The 21,925-nt window shown below is 45.2% G+C and overlaps 1 protein-coding gene across 1 annotated transcript; it reads right to left on the reverse strand.

Moving 5' to 3' along the window:
• Nucleotides 1-709: 709 nt before the first annotated feature.
• Nucleotides 710-19,643, reverse strand: PPP1R3E (protein phosphatase 1 regulatory subunit 3E). The gene is made up of 2 exons (XM_078641364.1): nucleotides 19,185-19,643; nucleotides 710-5,888 (listed from the first exon to the last, which is right to left on the reverse strand). Exons 1-2 carry the CDS (start codon nucleotides 19,641-19,643, stop codon nucleotides 5,418-5,420), a joined length of 930 nt encoding a protein of 309 aa, XP_078497490.1. The 3' UTR covers nucleotides 710-5,417.
• Between the last annotated feature and the right edge of the window lie 2,282 nt (nucleotides 19,644-21,925).

The raw sequence follows: 21,925 nt of genomic DNA on the forward strand, positions 1-21,925 counted from the left end.
TCACAAACTCAAATTCAGCTATATCAGCATTGAAACAGGTGAAATAGTGATGTTATTGGCCCTGCCTCAGGGCTAAATGTTTTTCTTAGGTAACCTTGACATGTGACACACTCAAAGATAAGTTTCGCAGGTAGGTCACTAACCTAGAGCACCCAGAATTGTAGAACTGAAAGTGACTGCCTATAGTCATACTGACTTGTCAGAAGGAGCGCAACAGTACTTCAGCGTCTGTATTCTTCTCTTCCCCTTTGCCCCTCATAGTGTATGGCCTCAATATGGGGTGCTTCCAGACTGGGCATAGAGTCTGATCTTGTGCAAAACATATATGCATTTTTTGGCATCCAGTATTGGGTGGATGGTGCACTGCTCTGTGGAATCTTTTTAGGAGCCCCCTGGGATAAGAGGGAAGAACTGACTCTATAGCATAACTTTAAATCATACCTCATTAGGGGAATTTGCCCCAAATATCAATGGGCAGAGGAAATTCGACAAATAAGAACATTTACAGTGGAGTAGTCTTTTGAGTTTTTAAAAATACTGGACAATTCTTTAGTTCAGTAATACAAGTGTGCAAATACATTATTTTGTTAACCCATTTGTTGCGTTTTGGAGTATATGATTGCTCAGTGATTTTTCGTACACTTAAACAATTTTTTGTATTTAAAAGAACATTCCAAGAAATGTTTATACATCTCAAACATGTCATATATTTTAGGACTCTCCATGTAACTAAAGAAATTTCTAAATAACTTATACATTTACTGTTCATAAATCTCAGGGACATTTCATATAACTCAGGAATCTTTCAAACAACCAAGAGAATTCCCTCATATCTCAAGGACCTTTCATGTATCTCAAATACTTTGCAAAAACATACCCCAGTGACTTTTCATATAACTTAACAAATATTCACATAAGAACTTTTCATACACAATAGAAAATTTGTATAAATATATCACAAGGACGTTTAATGGGATTTACGGTCAGTTCATACACATAAGAACTTTTGGTATATTTTAATGACTTGTCATCTGTTTTAAACCTTTCTATTAATACATTACAATACATGTAAGACAATGACTGTTCTTATAACTAAAAGACTTTTCATATAACCATAGGATATTTCTTATATATGAACCACCTCTTTATAGCTTCACAAGTTTACGTGTATCATAAGATTTTGTGTAAACATTTCACCAGTAGCTTTCTTTAAGATTAACGACTCTTCATATAACTCAAGAACTTTTTGCGTATCATTTTGAGGCTTTTCAAAGGTCTCAAGGAGTTCTCCTATATTTCAAATTCTACTCAGTTATTTCAATAACTTCTCTGATTAACCAAGACTTCTATGATATTTCAGATAATATGTGGGCGAATGATTTCGGAGGAACAGATTCTTTAAAAATCAAACTTTTACTAATAAATGAAGTACTTCAGTGATACATGATCAATAATATTTCTAAATAATTTACCTCTCAAATAAATTAAGCACATTTAAATACATTAATGATGTCTCTGACGTATCAATTTTTTCTCAGACAAAGCAAGTTAATCCAAGAAGAATCCAAGGATTTTCCAATAAATAAATGAGTTTGTTGATTAATAAAAAAACATCTTAGTTAAATACAGGGCTTCTGGCATGAATCTAGAGATTTTCAAATAAATAAAGAACTCAAATGAATCAATGATTTTTTAAAGTAAGGACTTGTCTAATAAATAAATTACCTAAATGATAAACCAAAAACTTCTCTGATCAATCTGAACATTTGACTAGTTAATGAACTCCCTGATACATTAGGAACCTATGAGATAAAACAAGAATGTTTCTGATAAACATTTGACTTCAATGACTTTATAAATTACTTTTCCTATAATAATGAGTAAATAAAGACGAAACCAATTAAACATATTATAAATCAATGATGTTCCCATAACATCTTTTGAAACACTTAAGACATCAGATTCAGACCAACCCCAACGCTACCCTCTTCAGTACCCTCGTCGAAAGGTCTCCCGGCTCACCAACACCATTGTGAACCTAATTGCACACCAGACTCTCGCATCCACCGATTACATCCTACTCAGAGATCTCAACTTCCACCTGGCCAACCCCAGTGAAAAGAACATAGCTTCCCTACTGGAGTACCTCGCCACCATCGGACTCAAGCAGCAAGTTACTGCACAGACCCACACAGCCGGACACACGCTCAATGCCGTTTTCTCCGCCAGCGGGAACATCACCTACAGCCACACCACCAAACTCCTCTGGACCGACCATCACTTTGTGCACTTCGCCTTTGCCATTCCCACTGTTCACCACCGCCCTCACTGACCTGTCCCCGTCGTAGCTTGAACAAGGCCACCAAAGAACTTCTCTTCAACTTTCTCAGCATGACCACACCGCCAACACCAGCAGAGGCCAACACCACAGCACGCAACCTTCACCAATGGATCTCCAACTGCGCTAACACTCTGACACTCTTCAAGAAGATACCTGGTAAGCAACACTCCAAGAAAGCCAGCTGGTTCACCCCCACCCTCCACAGGTCCAGACGCACCTACAGACAACTTGAGAAAAGATGGAGGAACAACAAAGCTCCAGAAACCCACGCAACCTTTTTAACCGCCGTCAATGCACACCACCTTCTCTTCAAAACCACATAGAAAATGGCCCTCCAAGATAGAATCAACATCAACGCACACACAGCAAAGAACTCTTTGCCATCGTCAAGGTGTTCGCCAGGCCAACAGCGAGACCACAGATGTCCCACCCTCCCAAGACCTCTGCAACAAACTCAGCACCTTCTTCCACCACATGATCAGGAGGATCTACGAAAGCTTCGACACCCAACACCCTGACACAACTCCCGCTACCACGGCACGCAACCATGCCGCACCTCAACAGATCGTGCTCAACTGGACTCCGCTCACCACAGACGACAAACTCAAAACCATGAAGAGCATCCACTCCAAAGCCCCATAGGATCCTTGTCTGTATCACATCTTCCAGAGAGCAGCCGCCTCCATTGCCCCTGAGATTTGCCACAACATCAACTGCTCCATCGAAACTGCCACCTTCCCCGATTGGAAACACACCGAGATCAACCCCCTCCTGAAGAAGCCATCCGCCGACCCGACAGACCTCAAGAACTTCAGACCCATCTTCCTCCTCCCCTCCCAGCCAAGGTAATCAAAAAGGCCATCAATGCCAAACTCTCCGAGTTCATCGAAGAGAACCACATCCTTGACACCTCCCAATCTGCCTTCCAAAGCACCCATGGCACAGAGACCGCACTACTCGACGACATACACTCCCTCCTTGACCAGTGCAAAACCACAACCCTCATCCTACTGGACCTCTCGGTTGCCTTCAACACCATCTCCCACCACACTCTAATCATGAGCATCCTCAAAGCCGGCACCCGCAACAAGGCACTGGACTGGATCCACTCCTTTCTTACCGGCTGTACACAGCGAGTCAGACTACCCCTGAACCAACAGATACCAGCTGTGGAGTGCCCCAGGGCTTCTCCCTGAGCCCCACCCTCTTCAACATCTACATGGCCCCCCTTGCAGCCATCATCAGAAACCAAGGACTCAACACTGTCTCCTACACTGATGACACCCGCTGATCCTCTCCCTCACCAACAAACCTACAGCACCAGAATCAACATTCACAGCGGAATGAAGGCCGTTGCCACCTGGATGAAGCTGCCTCAAGCTCAACTTGGAAAAGACTGTAGTACTCATCCTGGGATCCGCCCCCTCAGCCTGGGACAACTCCCGGTGGCCTGTCGCACTGGGGACCTCTCTCATCACTGTGAACCATGCACGCAACCTCTGCATTATACTGGATTCCTTGCTAACAATGAACCACCAAATCAATGCAGAATCCTCATCCTGCTTTCACACGTGCTGCCTGCTTATAAATACATTCAGATGGATACCCACAGAATCCAGAAAGATGCACTCATCACCAACAGACTTGACTACGGCAATACACTCTACACCTGCGTCACCCAGAAACAGCTCAGAAAACTACAGAGCGCCCAAAGCGCCACAGCCAGACTGGTCCTCGACATACCCAACAGCAGCCACATCACAGAACACCTCTGACAACTCCACTGGCTCCCAATCAACAAGAGAACCAACCTCAAGCTCACGAACATTCCTACTAAGCTCTCCACGACACAGGACCACCATATCTGAACAACTGCTTCTCATTCCACGTGCCGCCAGCCAACTTCGCTCAGCCCAACTTGCCCTGGCCACCGCCCCACGGATTCACAAGACCAGAACTGGAGGAAGATCCTTCTCCTACCTCGTTGCCAAGACCTGGAACACTCTGCCCTCCACCTCAGGCAATCACTTTTTGTGACCCAATTCAGGAAAGACCTATAGACATGGCTCTTTGAATGAACCTCCGCACCCAGACGGATCAGTAGCTACCTCCGCTCCTCCAGTCCCTTGAGACACTCAAGGGTGAGTAGCTGCACTATACAAACTTCTGATTGATTGATTGAGAAAATCTACTATGTCTTTAAAACTGAAAAATTCTCAGATAGCTCAAAATTCTTTATTGGAAAACCTTGATTTCTTTGATAAACTGAGGATGTAGCTTTGTAAATCGCTTCTCTGATAAATGGAGGCTACTCCGATAAACCAAAGACACCTTTTATTAATCAGTACCACTGCTGCTTTTGAAGAAGTAAGGACTGTTCAGAAAAATCAAGAACTTTTACTAATCATTCAAAGCAAGTCATGGTTTCAAAACTTCTTAGATCACTCAACACCCTTTCATATTTCTCACAGGCTTCTCCAATATGACATAAAATATTTTTACTCATCAAATGCTTGTTAGATACGTCAGGTATCTTATGATTTATGAAGGCGTTTTCAGATACAAGGTGAGAGTTTAAAAAGAGTAAGAATAAAAAGAGTAAGAATGGGGAATAAGAAAAAGGAGAGAGGAATACTTTGGATTGTGAGACTGGTAAAACTCTACCTGTTTTATGACTGCCATTCATTATCCCCATATATGCTTCTCTTTCAGCTCTCTTTCCTCACCTCTTTTTTAATCCATCAGAGGTGTGATTCAAATTTATAGGATTTTGGGGAAGGGAAATTTTGGGTCACAGCTTAATGTCTCGCACCACATTCCCTTCATTTGTGTATTACCCCGACTCAAGATAAATCAGGTTTGTGGTAAATAACTCTGAGATCACAACTCCATGTTTGTGGTACGTTTCAAAACAGGTAGAGTTCTCTTGCAAGGGGTACGATTAAGACAATATTTCTTCTGTTTTTTTGCACATTCCCTTAATCCATGAATTGCGCCAGATTTAGGTAAGTAGGGTGTTTACAGAGGGATACATTCTCCCTCCACTTAAGTTCCCACCACATGACTTGCCAATGGCCTAGATAAAGTGCACCCAACCATTTTCAGTTCCTCTGGGAGGTGATGGCTCACTGCCCTGGGCTCGTAGGCAGTAGTTGGAACCGCCATTGTTGTCCCAGTATTCTTCAGCACCTACTTGATAGCATATGGCAAACTGCATGGAACCATCAGGACCAAGGCAAACAGGGAGTGGCAAGCGGAATGTGAAGCGGTCGGTACGTGGAGGAGGGACACCGGCATATGCAGGCCGAGGCACATAGGCTGCGCGGGTATCATGGTGTGTGGTCCAGTTGTCTGTAGTGTAGCGCACACCAACCTGCTTTTCAAAGGCCATGTTCAGCACACGTACCCAGCCTGAGATGAAGAAACTCTCAACACGGGCGCTCTCCAAGCACACTTTCTGAGCACAGACCCGCTCCACGAAACATGGGTCCAGGCCTGGATCAGGGAAGGTGGGCTCAAGGATGCCCACTGAGCGGGGAGCGGAATCCTAAGGGAGGCCAAGCAGGAGTGGAAAGGAAGGATATGGAAGGCAGATGGAATGAAACATTGTTGAGAGGGAAAGGAGAAATGGGTGACAGGAAAGCAGAAAATGTGTGTGAAGTGTAGGAAAATGAAGAGGGGATTTGGACAGGTATAATAAGTCAGGGAGTGAAATGGGAACGGTGACATTGGGGGAGTAACAATGAGAAGAAAGATGTGGAGGAGAAATGTAGGTGGAAATGAGAGAATGATGAGAATAGAGAGGGGCAGGGAAAATTCAAAAAAGGAATCAGAATAGAAGTAGGAAGGGGAAAATAGGAGAAATAAGTACATTGAAGATAAAACAATAGACACGTGGAAAGGGAAGGTAAAAGCAGGATGAACAAAGGAAGGAAGACATGAAGGAGAGGAACAGAAGGAATAAAATGGGTACAGGAAACAATGGGAAGTGAGGGGCAGAAATGCAGGAGTATATAGATTATGGTAATGGTGTTTGTTGAATGAAGAGGCAGGTAGAGATAAGGAAGTGAATAAGCAGGTGAGGAAGTAAGGAAGAAATAGGAAAGGCAGGAAGGAATAGAGGAAACAAGAAAGGGAGAATGAGTAAGTGAATAAAGGGAGGGGGTAGGGGAATAAAAGAAAAGCAAAAAAATGAAAGGTAGAACGAATGGGGAAATAAATGGAGAAAATGAGGAAATAAGAGGGCGAAAAAATGGCAGAGGAAACATGGAGGGAGAAAAGAAGTAATGGAGGAAGAAAGAAAGTAGGGGAGAGGAGGAAGATGGAAGGGAAGAAGGACAGAAGGAAGAAAGAAAATAAAGAAAAATTAAAAGAGAATTTAAGTAAAGGGTAAGGAAGGCATACCGGATAGAAAAGAAGGTAAAGGCGCAATTTGGCAAGGAAAGAAATAGAAATACAAAAGCAACAATGTATGGCAGTACGGGGAGAAAACATAAATGAAGTTAAAAGAGGCAGGAAAAACATAAAGGGCAGTAAGAACAAATAATGGGAAGAAGTGAAGCAGGAAAGGAAATGGAGGCAACAAGAATAGAGAAGGAAATAATAGGGGCAAAACAATGAAGGAGGATGGGAGGTAGAAAATATAGTGAAGTAAGGAAAGTAGCATTCGTGTGCATATAAATATATGTATATATGTGTGTGTGTGTGTTTGTGTGTAGAGAGAGAAAGTGATAGAGAAAGGGGGAGGGGATGCACAAGTTAGCTTACAGAAATGAGACAGTGTAGGAGTAAAGAAAGGAAAGAAAGATTGGAAAAAAGAAACGGAGCAAGGAGCAACGGGGGAACAGGTCAAATAATGAAGCGAGTCAAAGAAGAAAAAAAGCAAAACAACAAAAAAACAAGAAGGGGAAAAGTGCAATGGCAGAAAAGAGGAGGAAGAGCATGGGAAAAGAGGGCGGGGAGAATAGAAGGAAAAGAAATTGAACGGACGAGAAATGTGAAATGATGAAGGGGAACAGGATACAAAAGAGGGAGGGAGACAAGTGGTACAAAGGGATATTATTAAACAAAGTAGAGGGAAGGGAAAGGAACAAAGGAAGGAGAAAGAAAAAGTATATTGAACAAAGTGAAGAAGGAAAGGAGGAATGTGAGGGATTAACGAAAAAATTGAAAATCGTAAAGAATGAAAAGAAGAGACGGTAGAGGATGGAGAAGGTGTGAATGATGGTAGGAAGTTATTGAGGGAAGGATAAAGAAGAGTACAGGATCGTAATTTTAGTGACGTGAAAGGGGGAAAGAGAAAATTAGGAGAAAAAAGAGGAAAGAATGTAAGGAGCAAGTGGTGGGGGAAGGGAGTGAAATAGTGATTGAGTGAAACAGTGTAGGTGGCAGGATGGGAGTAAGGGCAGGGGGAGAGAGAGAAAATGAAGAAAAAAACATTTAGCAAGCTGTTTTTTTTTCTGCGATGCACTGTAAAACATTCAAGGTTATTTTCCAAAATACAGAATGTAGTTATGTTATAAGTTTGAAGATCTGGCAGAACTGCTACCTCTTTCTTAAATCTCACCAACCAGGAGCCAGAAGGACCCTAACATTTTGGCTTTCTCTTTGTCTACTGACATGGGAGCACAGACACTCTAAGATAAAGTGCTGTGGCTCCCTATTCAGACAGTCACTTACTGAATATGTAAGGTAGCCAAACACAGTCGTCATTCTCTTACCTGCAAAGCATTTCTGTTTTATCCCTAATCGAATCCTTTGTCTTTCAGTGGCCTACTTTCATCCGTCACAGATGAAGGCAGGCAGATGTATTATTCCCTTTTCGATTTTCTACACATTATAGGAGAAAGAGCCAGAACCGGGCTCTCCCAGCGATCAGGACCCCTCTTACATTTTGAAAGATCAATATTATGGTAGCAAGGATAATTAAGTGAACCCCTGAACCCATGCATTAAAAAAACTGAAATTCTGAATGATAAGTGCTGTTTAGAATTGAGTAAGAAAGATATGGATTCATTTAAGTTTTGTAGCCGATTCACAAAACAGCCATTATGACAACTTTTTGAGTTGCCTGCACAGGCGTTTTTCTTCTGCAAGAACCTCACACAGACATATGGCAAGAGCCCTTTTGGGGGGGTAAGTATGGAGCGCAGAGCTGTTGTCACATTTGTAAATCCACGAGCTGGAACACCAATTGAAAGTCACTTTCCACTACCAATGCACTGGGGGTGTTCTTGCAGCTTGGGTGTGACTACTAGAGATGCCATTGTTTCAGTGGCGGTCCTGAAAGAATGGATACAAGTGGTAATGGCGTTGGATGGGTGGTCCTTAACTGAGCGGTCCCTTTAACACCATTTTCATGTGTGCTGGGTTCAAAGGAAGGATGTTACCACCGGCGGTGATGGTTAAGCCATCAGAAAAAATGCAAACCGCAGAATTATAAATGTGGTGGTGGGTTCAAAAATAGGGTGTTCCAGACCTTTGCCAATTTTTTTGTTTTTAACTCCCAATAACCCTTGAATTTATAATAATTTGTAAAGCGCTCATACACTGTGCAGTTTCTTGGCGCTAGAGAATTCCTGGGATAGGGAAAGTGCAGAGGACTAACGAGCTAAAGACTTGCTGGAACAAAAACCAGCCCCCCCCCCCTTCAATATGAGGCCCCTAGTGAGAAATAACACTTCAAATGAATGTACCTCTTGGCGTTTTCCACAAAGATTTATTCTGTGGGATTAATTCCAAATTAATCACGTAAATTGTTTCAACTTTATTTCAACCGATCAAAAACACAATACAAGCATCAGCTTTTTAAAAATGTCCTATCTTATTTAGTAGAGCAGATTTACATATGACTGAAGTGAAAAAAACGTTCATTTTTACATCAACAGATAACAACATCGCTATCTGTTTTGCACTCCAAGGCACATCATTGCAGACAATGGTAGATCGATTTCTGTTAACAGAAGACTAACACTGAGACCCATTTCACGAGGGCAAGCATGGCCAAAGCCGTCCTGATGAGCAACATTCCACTTGGAGAGGTGGAGGATCGGGGCACTACGGATAGCAGAGCGGTGGAGTGGGAGGCTTAAATGGTTGCATTAAGAGGGTAGTGTATGGCTCAGGTGATTGGAGTACCCAGGCAGATGGACCAAGAACTAACAGATCTAGAGATGGAACAGACAAGCCTGAGGTATCACCCTGCGAATGAGCTAGATGGGTCCCGGCGACTATTGGATAGCACTAGACAGGTGGAAGAGGTATGGACAAGGCTGGGTAAATACACACACAATACAGACGGAGACTGTTCCGAGAGGGTGACAGATCTGAGAAACTGCTGGAATAGTTGTCAGAGAGAAGCCCTACACACATATATTGCCCTTGCAGAGGGAGAGCAGGGCTACCCTCATAGCTAGGAATAAGATAAATATTGCATGTTGTGCGTACTTGCAGAATTTATGAGTTGTCGGAGAACTTATGAGTTGTCAGAGGATTCCTTGGAGAGGTTGCTAAATGGAACAGAGTTGATGAAACACACAAAGGAACAAAGGTGCAGCCTTGATAGCCCACTTGAGGTATAGGAATTCAAGAAGGCGCTCTCTGAGACTATGTGAGGTAAGATGCTAGGAGCGGATGGGCTGCCAGCGGATCTGTATCAAGCTTTACCTGATTCAATCCTTGAGACATTCCTGGGGGAGTTTATGAAGGCATCAGAAAGGGGAGTGCTCCCGCAGACTATGGGTGGAGCTGTGATGGTGCTGATTCCCAAGGGAAGCAGAGACCTGACACACATCACCTCTTATACACCATTATCTATGCTAAATGCAGGTGTCAGGTTGGTGTGTAAAGTTCTGGTGAACAGTCTACTCTGGATGGTATGCGAGCTGGTCCACTCTGACCAAAAGGGTTTTATCCCAGGAAGAAGCGCAATGTATATTATCAGGCGTCTGTCCCATGTCATGCAAATGGTTGCATAACCGGAACATGGCCTGGCATTGGGTACATTGGATTTGGAGCCTGACACGGTGGGTTGTAATTATATGTGACAATTATGCACCGAATGGGTTTTGGTTCTGAGTTTATCAGATCGGTTAAGGTATTACACACTGACCCAGTGGCTACAGTCCGAACAGAAAACTTAATTTCTGACCCATGGTGCATGGGCAAGGGAACTAGACAGGGTTGCTCTCTGTCCCCAGTGCTATTTTCACTACCGGTGGAACCACTGGCCTGCCACCTTCTGGTGTACCTAAGACAGTGGAGCATACAGGCAGCTAATGCAGTCCATATAGTCTCAATGTATGCAGATGTCACGGTTTTTCTTCAGGACCCAGTGCATTCGGTGTCCCTGCTCTTTGAGGTAATGCATGACTTTGCTGAGGCGTCAGGGACCAGTAGGTGGAGTGTGATGGGAGGGAGCCTGTTTGCCGAAGGGCCTTGGACTCTGCTGGGAGCAGGATGCTTTCCGGTACTTGGGGATATGGCTGACCTGGGGCCGAAAGGAGCAATATGATTTAAATGTGGGAAGCGTGATAGATGGGCTGATAAGGTCTGTTGGCTTCTGGAAAATGCTTCCACTGTCTCTAATGGGGAGGTCTGCCCTGACAAGGATGTATTTTTGCCATAGTGCTTGTACATTCTGCGCAAAATGTGATTTATCTAGTGCCTGCGGGTACGTTTGCTCGATTGGACAGGTTGCGGATGGATTTGGTGTGGCGGGACAAGCAAAGTCTGTGTGCTTATTCATGCTTAAACTCTCAATGTCTGAAGTTGGGATGGGGATGCCAGATTTGTTCCTCTATTATGCTGCGACGCAGTTGCAACATGCAGTGCATTGGCTGGACGATGGCCTGAATTGGGAAAAAGCACTTCTGGTAGCCACACACGAACCTTACAAGCTCCTGGAGGTGCTTTTAATGGCGGTGGGCATTTCAAGAGAATTTCCATATCTGATCCGGCATGTGGCGATGGTGTGGCACGAAGACGCCTGAAATGGCAGAAACCGGTCCCCGGAAGCTTGTTTCCTTCCCAGTGTAAGAATTGGCTTTTGTAGTCTGGTCTGCCCTGTTCCCATGATGCACTGGGCCAGGGACAGACTAATTTGCATACAGCCAGGTTCTGAAACTGGGATGGTGCAATGAGCTAAAAACGGTGTTGGATCTAGCCCTGATCTCTTGACTGGGTGAGAGTACTCTGCTTAATTCAGAGACTCTGTCCATCACCACCCCTTGTTGTAAATTATTTTGTCCACCCTAAGCGTGGAAGGGTATACTCAGATGTGAGTCCCTTGCTCATTGCACCATCAGGATTCAAGCAAGCCGGGCCGAAGACGCCTGAAATGGCAGAAACCGGTCCCCGGAAGCTTGTTCCCTTCCCAGTGTAAGAATTGGCTTTTGTAGTCTGGTCTGCCCTGTTCCCATGATGCACTGGGCCAGGGACAGACTAATTTGCATACAGCCAGGTTCTGAAACTGGGATGGTGCAATGAGCTAAAAAACGGTGTTGGATCTAGCCCTGATCTCTTGACTGGGTGAGAGTACTCTGCTTAATTCAGAGACTCTGTCCATCACCACCCCTTGTTGTAAAATATTTTGTCCACCCTAAGCGTGGAAGGGTATACTCAGATATGAGTCCCTTGCTCATTGCACCATCAGGATTCAAGCAAGCCGGGCCGAAGACGCCTGAAATGGCAGAAACCGGTCCCCGGAAGCTTGTTTCCTTTCCAGTGTAAGAATTGGCTTTTGTAGTCTGGTCTGCCCTGTTCCCATGATGCACTGGGCCAGGGACAGACTAATTTGCATACAGCCAGGTTCTGAAACTGGGATGGTGCAATGAGCTAAAAAACGGTGTTGGATCTAGCCCTGATCTCTTGACTGGGTGAGAGTACTCTGCTTAATTCAGAGACTCTGTCCATCACCACCCCTTGTTGTAAATTATTTTGTCCACCCTAAGCGTGGAAGGGTATACTCAGATGTGAGTCCCTTGCTCATTGCACCATCAGGATTCAAGCAAGCCGGGCCGAAGACGCCTGAAATGGCAGAAACCGGTCCCCGGAAGCTTGTTTCCTTCCCAGTGTAAGAATTGGCTTTTGTAGTCTGGTCTGCCCTGTTCCCATGATGCACTGGGCCAGGGACAGACTAATTTGCATACAGCCAGGTTCTGAAACTGGGATGGTGCAATGAGCTAAAAAACGGTGTTGGATCTAGCCCTGATCTCTTGACTGGGTGAGAGTACTCTGCTTAATTCAGAGACTCTGTCCATCACCACCCCTTGTTGTAAATTATTTTGTCCACCCTAAGCGTGGAAGGGTATACTCAGATGTGAGTCCCTTGCTCATTGCACCATCAGGATTCAAGCAAGCCGGGCCGAAGACGCCTGAAATGGCAGAAACCGGTCCCCGGAAGCTTGTTTCCTTCCCAGTGTAAGAATTGGCTTTTGTAGTCTGGTCTGCCCTGTTCCCATGATGCACTGGGCCAGGGACAGACTAATTTGCATACAGCCAGGTTCTGAAACTGGGATGGTGCAATGAGCTAAAAAACGGTGTTGGATCTAGCCCTGATCTCTTGACTGGGTGAGAGTACTCTGCTTAATTCAGAGACTCTGTCCATCACCACCCCTTGTTGTAAATTATTTTGTCCACCCTAAGCGTGGAAGGGTATACTCAGATGTGAGTCCCTTGCTCATTGCACCATCAGGATTCAAGCAAGCCGGGCCGAAGACGCCTGAAATGGCAGAAACCGGTCCCCGGAAGCTTGTTTCCTTCCCAGTGTAAGAATTGGCTTTTGTAGTCTGGTCTGCCCTGTTCCCATGATGCACTGGGCCAGGGACAGACTAATTTGCATACAGCCAGGTTCTGAAACTGGGATGGTGCAATGAGCTAAAAAACGGTGTTGGATCTAGCCCTGATCTCTTGACTGGGTGAGAGTACTCTGCTTAATTCAGAGACTCTGTCCATCACCACCCCTTGTTGTAAATTGGACTCTGCTGGGAGCAGGATGCTTTCCGGTACTTGGGGATATGGCTGACCTGGGGCCGAAAGGAGCAATATGATTTAAATGTGGGAAGCGTGATAGATGGGCTGATAAGGTCTGTTGGCTTCTGGAAAATGCTTCCACTGTCTCTAATGGGGAGGTGTGCCCTGACAAGGATGTATTTTTGCCATAGTGCTTGTACATTCTGCGCAAAATGTGATTTATCTAGTGCCTGCGGGTACGTTTGCTCGATTGGACAGGTTGCGGATGGATTTGGTGTGGCGGGACAAGCAAAGTCTGTGTGCTTATTCATGCTTAAACTCTCAATGTCTGAAGTTGGGATGGGGATGCCAGATTTGTTCCTCTATTATGCTGCGACGCAGTTGCAACATGCAGTGCATTGGCTGGACGATGGCCTGAATTGGGAAAAAGCACTTCTGGTAGCCACACACGAACCTTACAAGCTCCTGGAGGTGCTTTTAATGGCGGTGGGCATTTCAAGAGAATTTCCATATCTGATCCGGCATGTGGCGATGGTGTGGCACAAGAGTCAATAAGGTCCTCCACAGGGCATCTTCATGGAGGACCTCCCCCTGTGGGTGGTGAGGCCCTTTTACAATATAAGTAAAGACACCTTGAATGTTCGTGACAAGAGGAGGCTGCATTAGGGTCTTGGATATGCTTTCCAACAAACATTTTTCGTCTTTTGCCCAGGACCCGGAGCTGCTTGTTGTAGGGCCTGGGTCTTCGCTAAGATGGCCCTCACTGCACAAGCGATCTGACCCTCGTTTCCCACCAGGCCATAGGAACATGTCACATTGAGACAGCTGCTGGAACTGGCTGGCTGTAGAGGGCTGATAGCTCAACTGTAGGTTCCTTTAGTGGCAGAAAGGAGGGAGTGAAAGAGAATATGCTTGGGAGCACTGATGACCTGATGTTAGCAGACAGGAAAAATAAGTGCCACCAAATGCACAATCCAAGCTTATACACTTTCATTACTTACATAGGATGTATATGACTCCCCCAGAATATACCTGGTTTAACCAGTATCATATGGCCGATGCCGCCATGTAGCAGTGGATTTCTTGCACACATATAGTGAAGTGCTGGAGAGATGTAGTATTGTACCAGATAAGTATCACGGGGCTGACACTGAAAGAGTCAGTTACACTGTTCCTCTTGGGCATCGTCCCAAGGAGGCAGCAGACAAAGATGGAAGCCAAGATGTTTGTGCTGGGAGTAGTGCGGCCCCGGATACCTATAAACTGGGTGTCAGCACAACCCCGACAGTGGCACAGTGAAAGAAGGACTTGGCGGACTGGGAAATAGGTGATAAAATACATATTAAGCTAACGAGGTGAGATGGGACAGCAGTGGAAGACGTAGTAACTTTGAGAGAGATGATTAATAGGGTGACAGAGCTCTCAGATGACACACCCCCGTGAAACTAGCAGTTGGGGAGAGTGGAGCTGTGGAGGTTAGAGATTAGGACGGTGGAGACTCCGGGAGAATTCGATTTTTGTACATTATGCCCAGTGAGATGTGGATTGAAATTGAATTTGAATGGCTATTCATGTGTGTGAAAGAAGTACGCATCCAATGTTGGAGCAGAATGTGTTACTATCCTATAACAGTGACCAGGAGTTTTTCTCACCCCTGTAGGGCCCCTCGTCATGTGTGGGGAAGCACTCACCAACAGCTGAGTGCCTTGAGAAGAATGGTGTTGGTGTGCTGTTTGTGAACAAAAGAGGGAACCTAATGTTGAGTCGTCTAGCCCTGTTAGGCTAATGGCTTCATTCGTGAGAGAGGAGCAAGCTGAATATGCTGTGGAGGAAGTTTCATACTAAAAGGTGCATAGAAGTTGGAAGCCTGGCTTTTTCAAGATACGTTTAGAAGTCACAGTAAATACACAGCTTATAACTCGTGACATCATTATGCCATGCTACTTGCTCAGTCAGGTAGGTCTGTCGCTATGCTAGGTTCTCTTGTATGTCCAATTTCTGACGCTAGTCCCCTTTAGAATGTCAGTCACCGACCTTTCTGTGGGGAAGAAATGGAAACAGGGCAGCTTAGGACCCACTGATAGTGGGTCAGGGAATTTCACCTGCCAAACAGATCCCAGGGAGCAGCAGGATCTGTTTGAGTAGGACAATGAACAGGGAAGGGTGGGGTTGTTTCTGGAGCAAAAGTGAAGTGACCCCTCAGACCCGCCTTTTGTCCAACCATGTTTATTGCTGGTAGCTGACCTGCTGTACTGTGCTTATGCTTTTAACAGTAAGCTACAAAGGACTGTTGCGTTTTATGAGTGTGGGACAGTGTGACTGACCTAGTAGACTGTACCTATGAACTATTTCATGAGCCACGTTCGAGGGGGATATTGTGTGTGCTCATCTCTACTTATTCTGAATTGTATAGTACAGAGGCTATATTCATAGAACTCTTTTGTTTGTTCGTTTTCCTGTGTGCCACTCCAACCATTGGTCCTTGACTTATGATACGTTATGGCTATTTGCATGGTGCGTATGTCACCCAGGAGGGTATACTGGCGCCTGAGAACGGGATGCAAGCCAGTCTGCGGCCTATTGGAAGATCCAGGTTTTCAGTTTCTTGCTGAAATCAGAGCTGGAGCTGGCAGCTCTGATATGGAAGGAGAGATCATTCCGGGATTTGGGGGAACGTAGACAGCGTTGCCTACTGCTCTGGTTTGGTGGATGTGGAGGATGAGGGTGAAGACAAGGTTGGCCAAGCATAGGAGTTTGGTCACAGTGTGGAGCTGGATGCAGCTGTTGAGGTGAACGTAGCCTTGGTTGTATACTGCTCTGAAGGTGTGTACAAGGAGCTTGAAGAGGGCATGTCTGTGAATTGGGAGCCAGTGGAGGTCCTTGTGGTGTTTGGATGTATGAGTAGGTGGTATGGGTGAGGCAGTTTGAGGGTGAATCTTGCGGCAGCGTTCTGTATTACTTTGAGCCCTCTGGTGAGTTGAGAAATGATGCAGATGCAGAGGGTGCTGCCGTAGCTGGTGACCAAAGCTTATGTGATGGACTTACGGGTGCCTAGCTGGAGCCATTTAAAAACGTTCTTCTCAAGCTTGAGCGTGTGAAAGTAGCTGGAGGCGAATGCTTTCACTTAGTTGGTCATCAAGAGTTTGTTGTCGATCATGAAGCCTAATTTCCTAGTTGAGTTGGAAGGACTAGGACTCGGTCCTAGCTTAGAGGGCAAGAAGGTGGATATTTATGAATATGACCACTTCTGTTTTGTTGCTGTTAACAAACAGTAGTTGGTCCTCATCCAGTTCACGATCTTGGACATGCAGCTAATGAAATCCGTTCGCGTGCTCTGGATGTATTTTGAAAGAGAGAGGATGAACTGGGTGCCGTCTGAGCAGTCGCGGCCCGGCATGACTTGCGGGTGAGTGTGGGGGTCACACGGGGAGAGGTTAATTACTATTATTATTATTTTTTTTAACTTACCTTCGCCTCCGGTCACGCATTGCATCTCCTCTCTCTACTCCACACAGGAAACAGGCAGCCGTCCTGTCCTAAGCCAATCACAATGCTGAAAAGGCAGCGTTGTGATTGGCTGAGAGGCGACCTCACTGACATCTATGGGGTGGCCATTTTCTCTATGTAGGCTGAATGCAGCCTACACAGAGAAAATGCATAGTGAGCATGACTGGTTTGGTCGGCCCTGGGGCCGACCAAACAGTCAGCGCCCACAACGGTGGGCAAGCCACTCCTCCTCTGCCTGGAGCAGGACCGCCCAGCCACCCACCCGCCCGCAACCAAACCCTGCCTTCTGCTTTATCGCGATGCGAGAAGCAGCAACATAAAATGGTATTCATAATACCATTTTATGTTTCTGCTTTTTGCACTGCGAAAAAGCAGTAGAGCATTGCGCCTCTGCCCATGTGGAGGAGCCGCCCCTGCGTCTGAGTGTCGTCTTGGTATGAGATGATGCTGAGCCCATGAGCATGGATCATATTGGTGAGCGGTCTTGTGGTGCTGTTGGATGAGGATGGGGTAAGAGACAGTGCTGAGTTGTGAAGACTAGGGACCTATTGCTACCAGGTGCCATTCTTACACGTAGTGCATGATGAGGCCAAACTGTAATCACAATATTGTGCTTCAAGGCAATCTGAGATACCCACTGAGAGCCAGTCTTTGTATTTTCCATGATGTCCTTGGCGAACTGAAGACTAGGCGTAAAACTTTGTCTGTGAATTTCAGAAGGTAACATTGCATTGTTCAAGTTCATTTTAAGGCAAAGGCCCTACCCTTGCTATCAGGGCCGGAATGGCCGTAGCGGGCACCGGGCAATCCCCCAGTGCGCCGCATGGGTGGGGGGCCGGTTTGGGGCCCCTGGGGGCCGTTTTTGTTACAGGGCCGTTTTTGCAGTATAGCTGCAAAATCGGCCGAAAATCGGCCTTCGCAAAGAGCTCGGCGGCACCCACAACCGCCTGGGGGGAGAGGTGGGGGCCGGCGGAACACTTTGCCAGGGTCGGTTTTGTTTCCCAGTTCGGCATTGCTTGCTATCAGGGACATTACTTGAATGTCTCTGTGGGTGATCTTTCAGTGCTTCCTCTGAAAAAGTATTCTGAATTATATCAAATTAAACAAAAGGTGTTATGGATGGTTATTTAACACTGATTCATTTCGTTTGTTAATGTACGATTACAGCTGTATAAAGAATGCGGGAGCAGCACAAATTCCTATGTTGTTAAATTCACTCACTTTCATTGGATTTGTTCAGATTATATTTAGGAACATTTGGCCACATGCATCAATGTTGCCGTTTGGGAATCCTTAATTGCGAAAATTAAGGAATCGCAATTAAGAATTCGCAAACGGCAATGCATGAATAATTCGCATTTTTTTTAGTGATTTCTTATTTTTCCTTAATTGCAATTCACAATTTGCGAATCGCAATTAAGGAAAACCCTTCCCATTGATTCCTATGGGCCAAGAGGCCCATAGGAATCAATGGGAAGGCATTTACAATTTGCGATTTTCAATTTGCGAATCGCAAATTGAAAATGCAATTTCAAGGGTGCAGGGGGGGGGTCCAAAGAACGCCTCCCTGCACCCCTGAAATTAAACTTAAGTGCAATTTACACACACACATGTCCCAAGGACATGTGTGTGTGTAAAATGCAACTTGCAAAAATGCATTTTTGTGCATGTTTGAAGGTTTTCGGTAAATTAGCATGAGGGTCAACCTCATGCTAATTTACCACTTCCTAATTGCCAATTCGCAATTTTTAAAAATGATTATGCATTGCATTTAAGAAATCTGAAATTGCAATTTCTTAAATGCAATCGCAATTTTAGAAATCGCAACATGATTACGATTCCTAAAATTGCGAAATACATGATGCATTCCAATTTTGATAATTGCATTCGCAAACGGTCGAAAATTGCGATTCGCACCGTTTGCGAATGCAATTATCGTTGATGCATGTGCCTGTATATTCTTAAAGTATAAAACATATATTCAATGCCAGAAAACATTTTAATTATTATGTGTAAGACACTCACAAAATATTTGAAAGAAATTCTGCACTGGAAAATGCTCAAACAGCCTGCGATTTATCAGTTACGAGAGCTACTTTTAAAGGATCTATGCGAAGGCATCTAATGTATGAATTTTAAACTTATTTTATATGTTTTAAATTATAAATTGATTTGTGTGTGTGCTGGGTTGGATTGAATGATTGATGGAATAATAAAAGGCATGGCTGTCTATGAAAGATCTAACGCTGAAGAACCATTGTTAGAGGAAGTACCCAGCTAGGCCTAGGAAAGGCATTGTGCTATTTCTCTCACCCACCCAGCATCACGTCCAAGGATTTCCAGTGGTGATATGAGAGTAGCATACCTGTAGAGAGAGGCCTATCTGGCAAGGCCCGAAGTGACTGATGGCATCATGGTACAGCTTGGCTTGCACATGAGCTGGTATCCGAGGCAGGTCAGACTGTCTGAAGAGACGGACATTGGCCAACTCTAGACCCAGGGAATCAGCAAAACGCACTGTCTTTCTTGTGTTTGGACTGCAACTGCGCAATGCAGCTGCCTCAGCACGAGTACGGTCAGCAGGTGCTGAGCGGGCCCTCCGGCGAGTGCCAGGAGATGAAGGTCCAGTTTTGGCATCTCGACCCCTGCTGTAGCCAGCCCTCTTCGGGCTATCACTGTCCATAGAGTCATCTTCTGACTCGTCCTCTTCAGCGTCCTCCAGGCTGGGCCGCGCTGTACGATAGTAAGCCCGCTCGTACAGTCCGGCAATGTAGCTGAGGTTCCGTGGGATGTCGCTCTGTGGAGGAGGGATGGCCCGGGACATGGTGGAGCCTGCTGGGATGGCCGTCTGTAAGAGAGGACAGACTAATTAGGTGGTTAAGGACACAATGGTCACACTGTCTATTCCTAATCTCTAAAATGAGCCTTTCTCTTGCCCGTTTCCCATCCTGATTTTGATTGTTGCCTCTCTCCTGATTGTGCCTACAACTCTTCTCTTGATATTACCCGCACTCCTTTCCTGATAATGCTCACTTGCATCTTTATCCTGATGGTGCTTTCCTTTTCCATATGATGCTCACCTGTCTCCTTCCCTTATGAGGCTCACTTCGCGCCTCTTCAGGTGATGGTCACCTCTTCTCTTTCTTCCGAATGCCAACCTCTTTGCTATGTTATGGCGACTCAACTCTCTCCTTTTCATTTTCAGCCCACTGGCCGCTCCTATTGATGCCCCACCCTCTACTTTACTGATAAGGCACACACATGTTCTCTTCTAATGATGCTTAACTCCCTTCTTACTGGTAATACGGTGCTTTAAGTGGGATGAAAAAACGGGGGCTTCTCAAAAAGGGTAGAGGCCAATGAAGTGGAAATAGGTATCCTTTCCAAGAGTGGTAGCCCATGTGATTAAGGGTGGACTTAAAACACCTCAAGTAAACTCCTGTGCTTCACACAGCGTGCCATCTGACCACTATCTGTGAATTTTTGTATATTAGATCCAGACATATGACAGAACAATAGCCTAAAACAAGCCAGATCTATTGACTTTGCCAATGACATTTGGCAGCATCAAATAATTGAATAACAATGATTGTGTTGTGACTAATGAATAAATGGAAATGAAAATGTTCCAATTCTGAAAATATGAGACTGTGAAGTAAACATTACTAAGGACCCTGGGAGGGGTAGTGGTCTTCAGAGTGTCTCACTTCACTTTCCTCTAGAATTACTAAGTCCGTGAGTCACTTACGTCCTTCTCTTTCTGCAGTACTTCCTTTGCATATTTAAACAGCAGTGTACCTTCTTCATTCGCTTTACCACAGTTGCAACTGACACACACGAGTGCCCATTGCTTTGTACGCTCTGCATAGAGACCAAGGATTGAATGCGCATATAGTCTGAACACTTTTACGACCCCTACAGTCTATACTCCAGAACTTTAAATTGTGCCCGTCAAGTCTGCACCCTGATCTCATGCAGACACCAGAAGTGGACTTAATTCACGGCATACACTATACAACAGTTATTAAGTGCCATTAAAGAAATACAGAATCTGTAAAAAAAACAGATACTCCTAGGGAATGCGAGATGCAGTACACTCTGTGAAATTCTAACAGGAACCGCTTCACTAAATTGCACTACTTTAAGGGGTTTTGCAGTTATTGTTGAGAAAGCGATCTATGTTTCTATTTGAAAAGCGAAGGATATAAGTATAGAGCCTGTAGAGCCCCGTTTCAAAGTCGAATATAATTACTGCTGGGTCTCAGACCCGGCAGGACCAGCCAAACTTAAAGCTCTGGATTCCACTCTCCCTTCCTCGTCGTATTTAACTCTTTTCTCTCGTGATCTTGCTCATATTTCTCTGGATTTCCCTATCCTCTCTGTTCCCCTGATGATGCTCTCTCGCTGTTGATGTTCATCTCTCTCACCTTTCTCCTCTACCTGATGGGGCTTTACATTTATTTAGTTGACGAGGTTCACCTTTCTCCTCACTGGATGGTCTCCGCTGCGCTGCCATCACCTGGTGATGCTCACATCCTCTGTACCCCTGAAGATGCTCACCTCTTTCCTGGTGGTGCCTATTTTTCTCCTCATGACGCTCATAATCTTCTCCTCTGATAATGGTCAGTTTCTCCTAATGGTGCCCACTGGCGGTATATTCTACATGATGATGCTCACAGTGTTCATGATGGTGATGCTCACCTCTCCAGTAATTCTTCCCTTCTACTCTCTTCTCCTGATGATCCTCACTCTTGCAATTTCTCTGCTAATCCGCAAAGCTTTCAGGGTGGTGACTGCTACAGCATAGCTCTTTCTACTGATGCTCACCTGTGTCTAACGACGCTCCCATATCTCGTTCCCCTGATGCTCACGTCACCTCGGTTCTCTTCTATGCCTGATGGTGTTCACTTCCCTCTCCCTGATGAATCTCGCTGGCTTCCGAGTGAAGCTCCCCCCATGGGGCTTACCGCTTCTAGTGATACTTGCCTCGCTCTCTGCTCACCTTTTTCTTTATTGAAAATGCCCCTCGCCTCTTCCAGGTGAAATGCACTGCTCCTAGAGACCGGCCACCTGTTCTCCAGCGATGCCCACCTTTACTCTTTCCTC

This window comes from Lissotriton helveticus, chromosome 5_1 (genome assembly GCF_964261635.1).
Source record: "Lissotriton helveticus chromosome 5_1, aLisHel1.1, whole genome shotgun sequence".
NCBI lineage: Eukaryota > Metazoa > Chordata > Amphibia > Caudata > Salamandridae > Lissotriton > Lissotriton helveticus.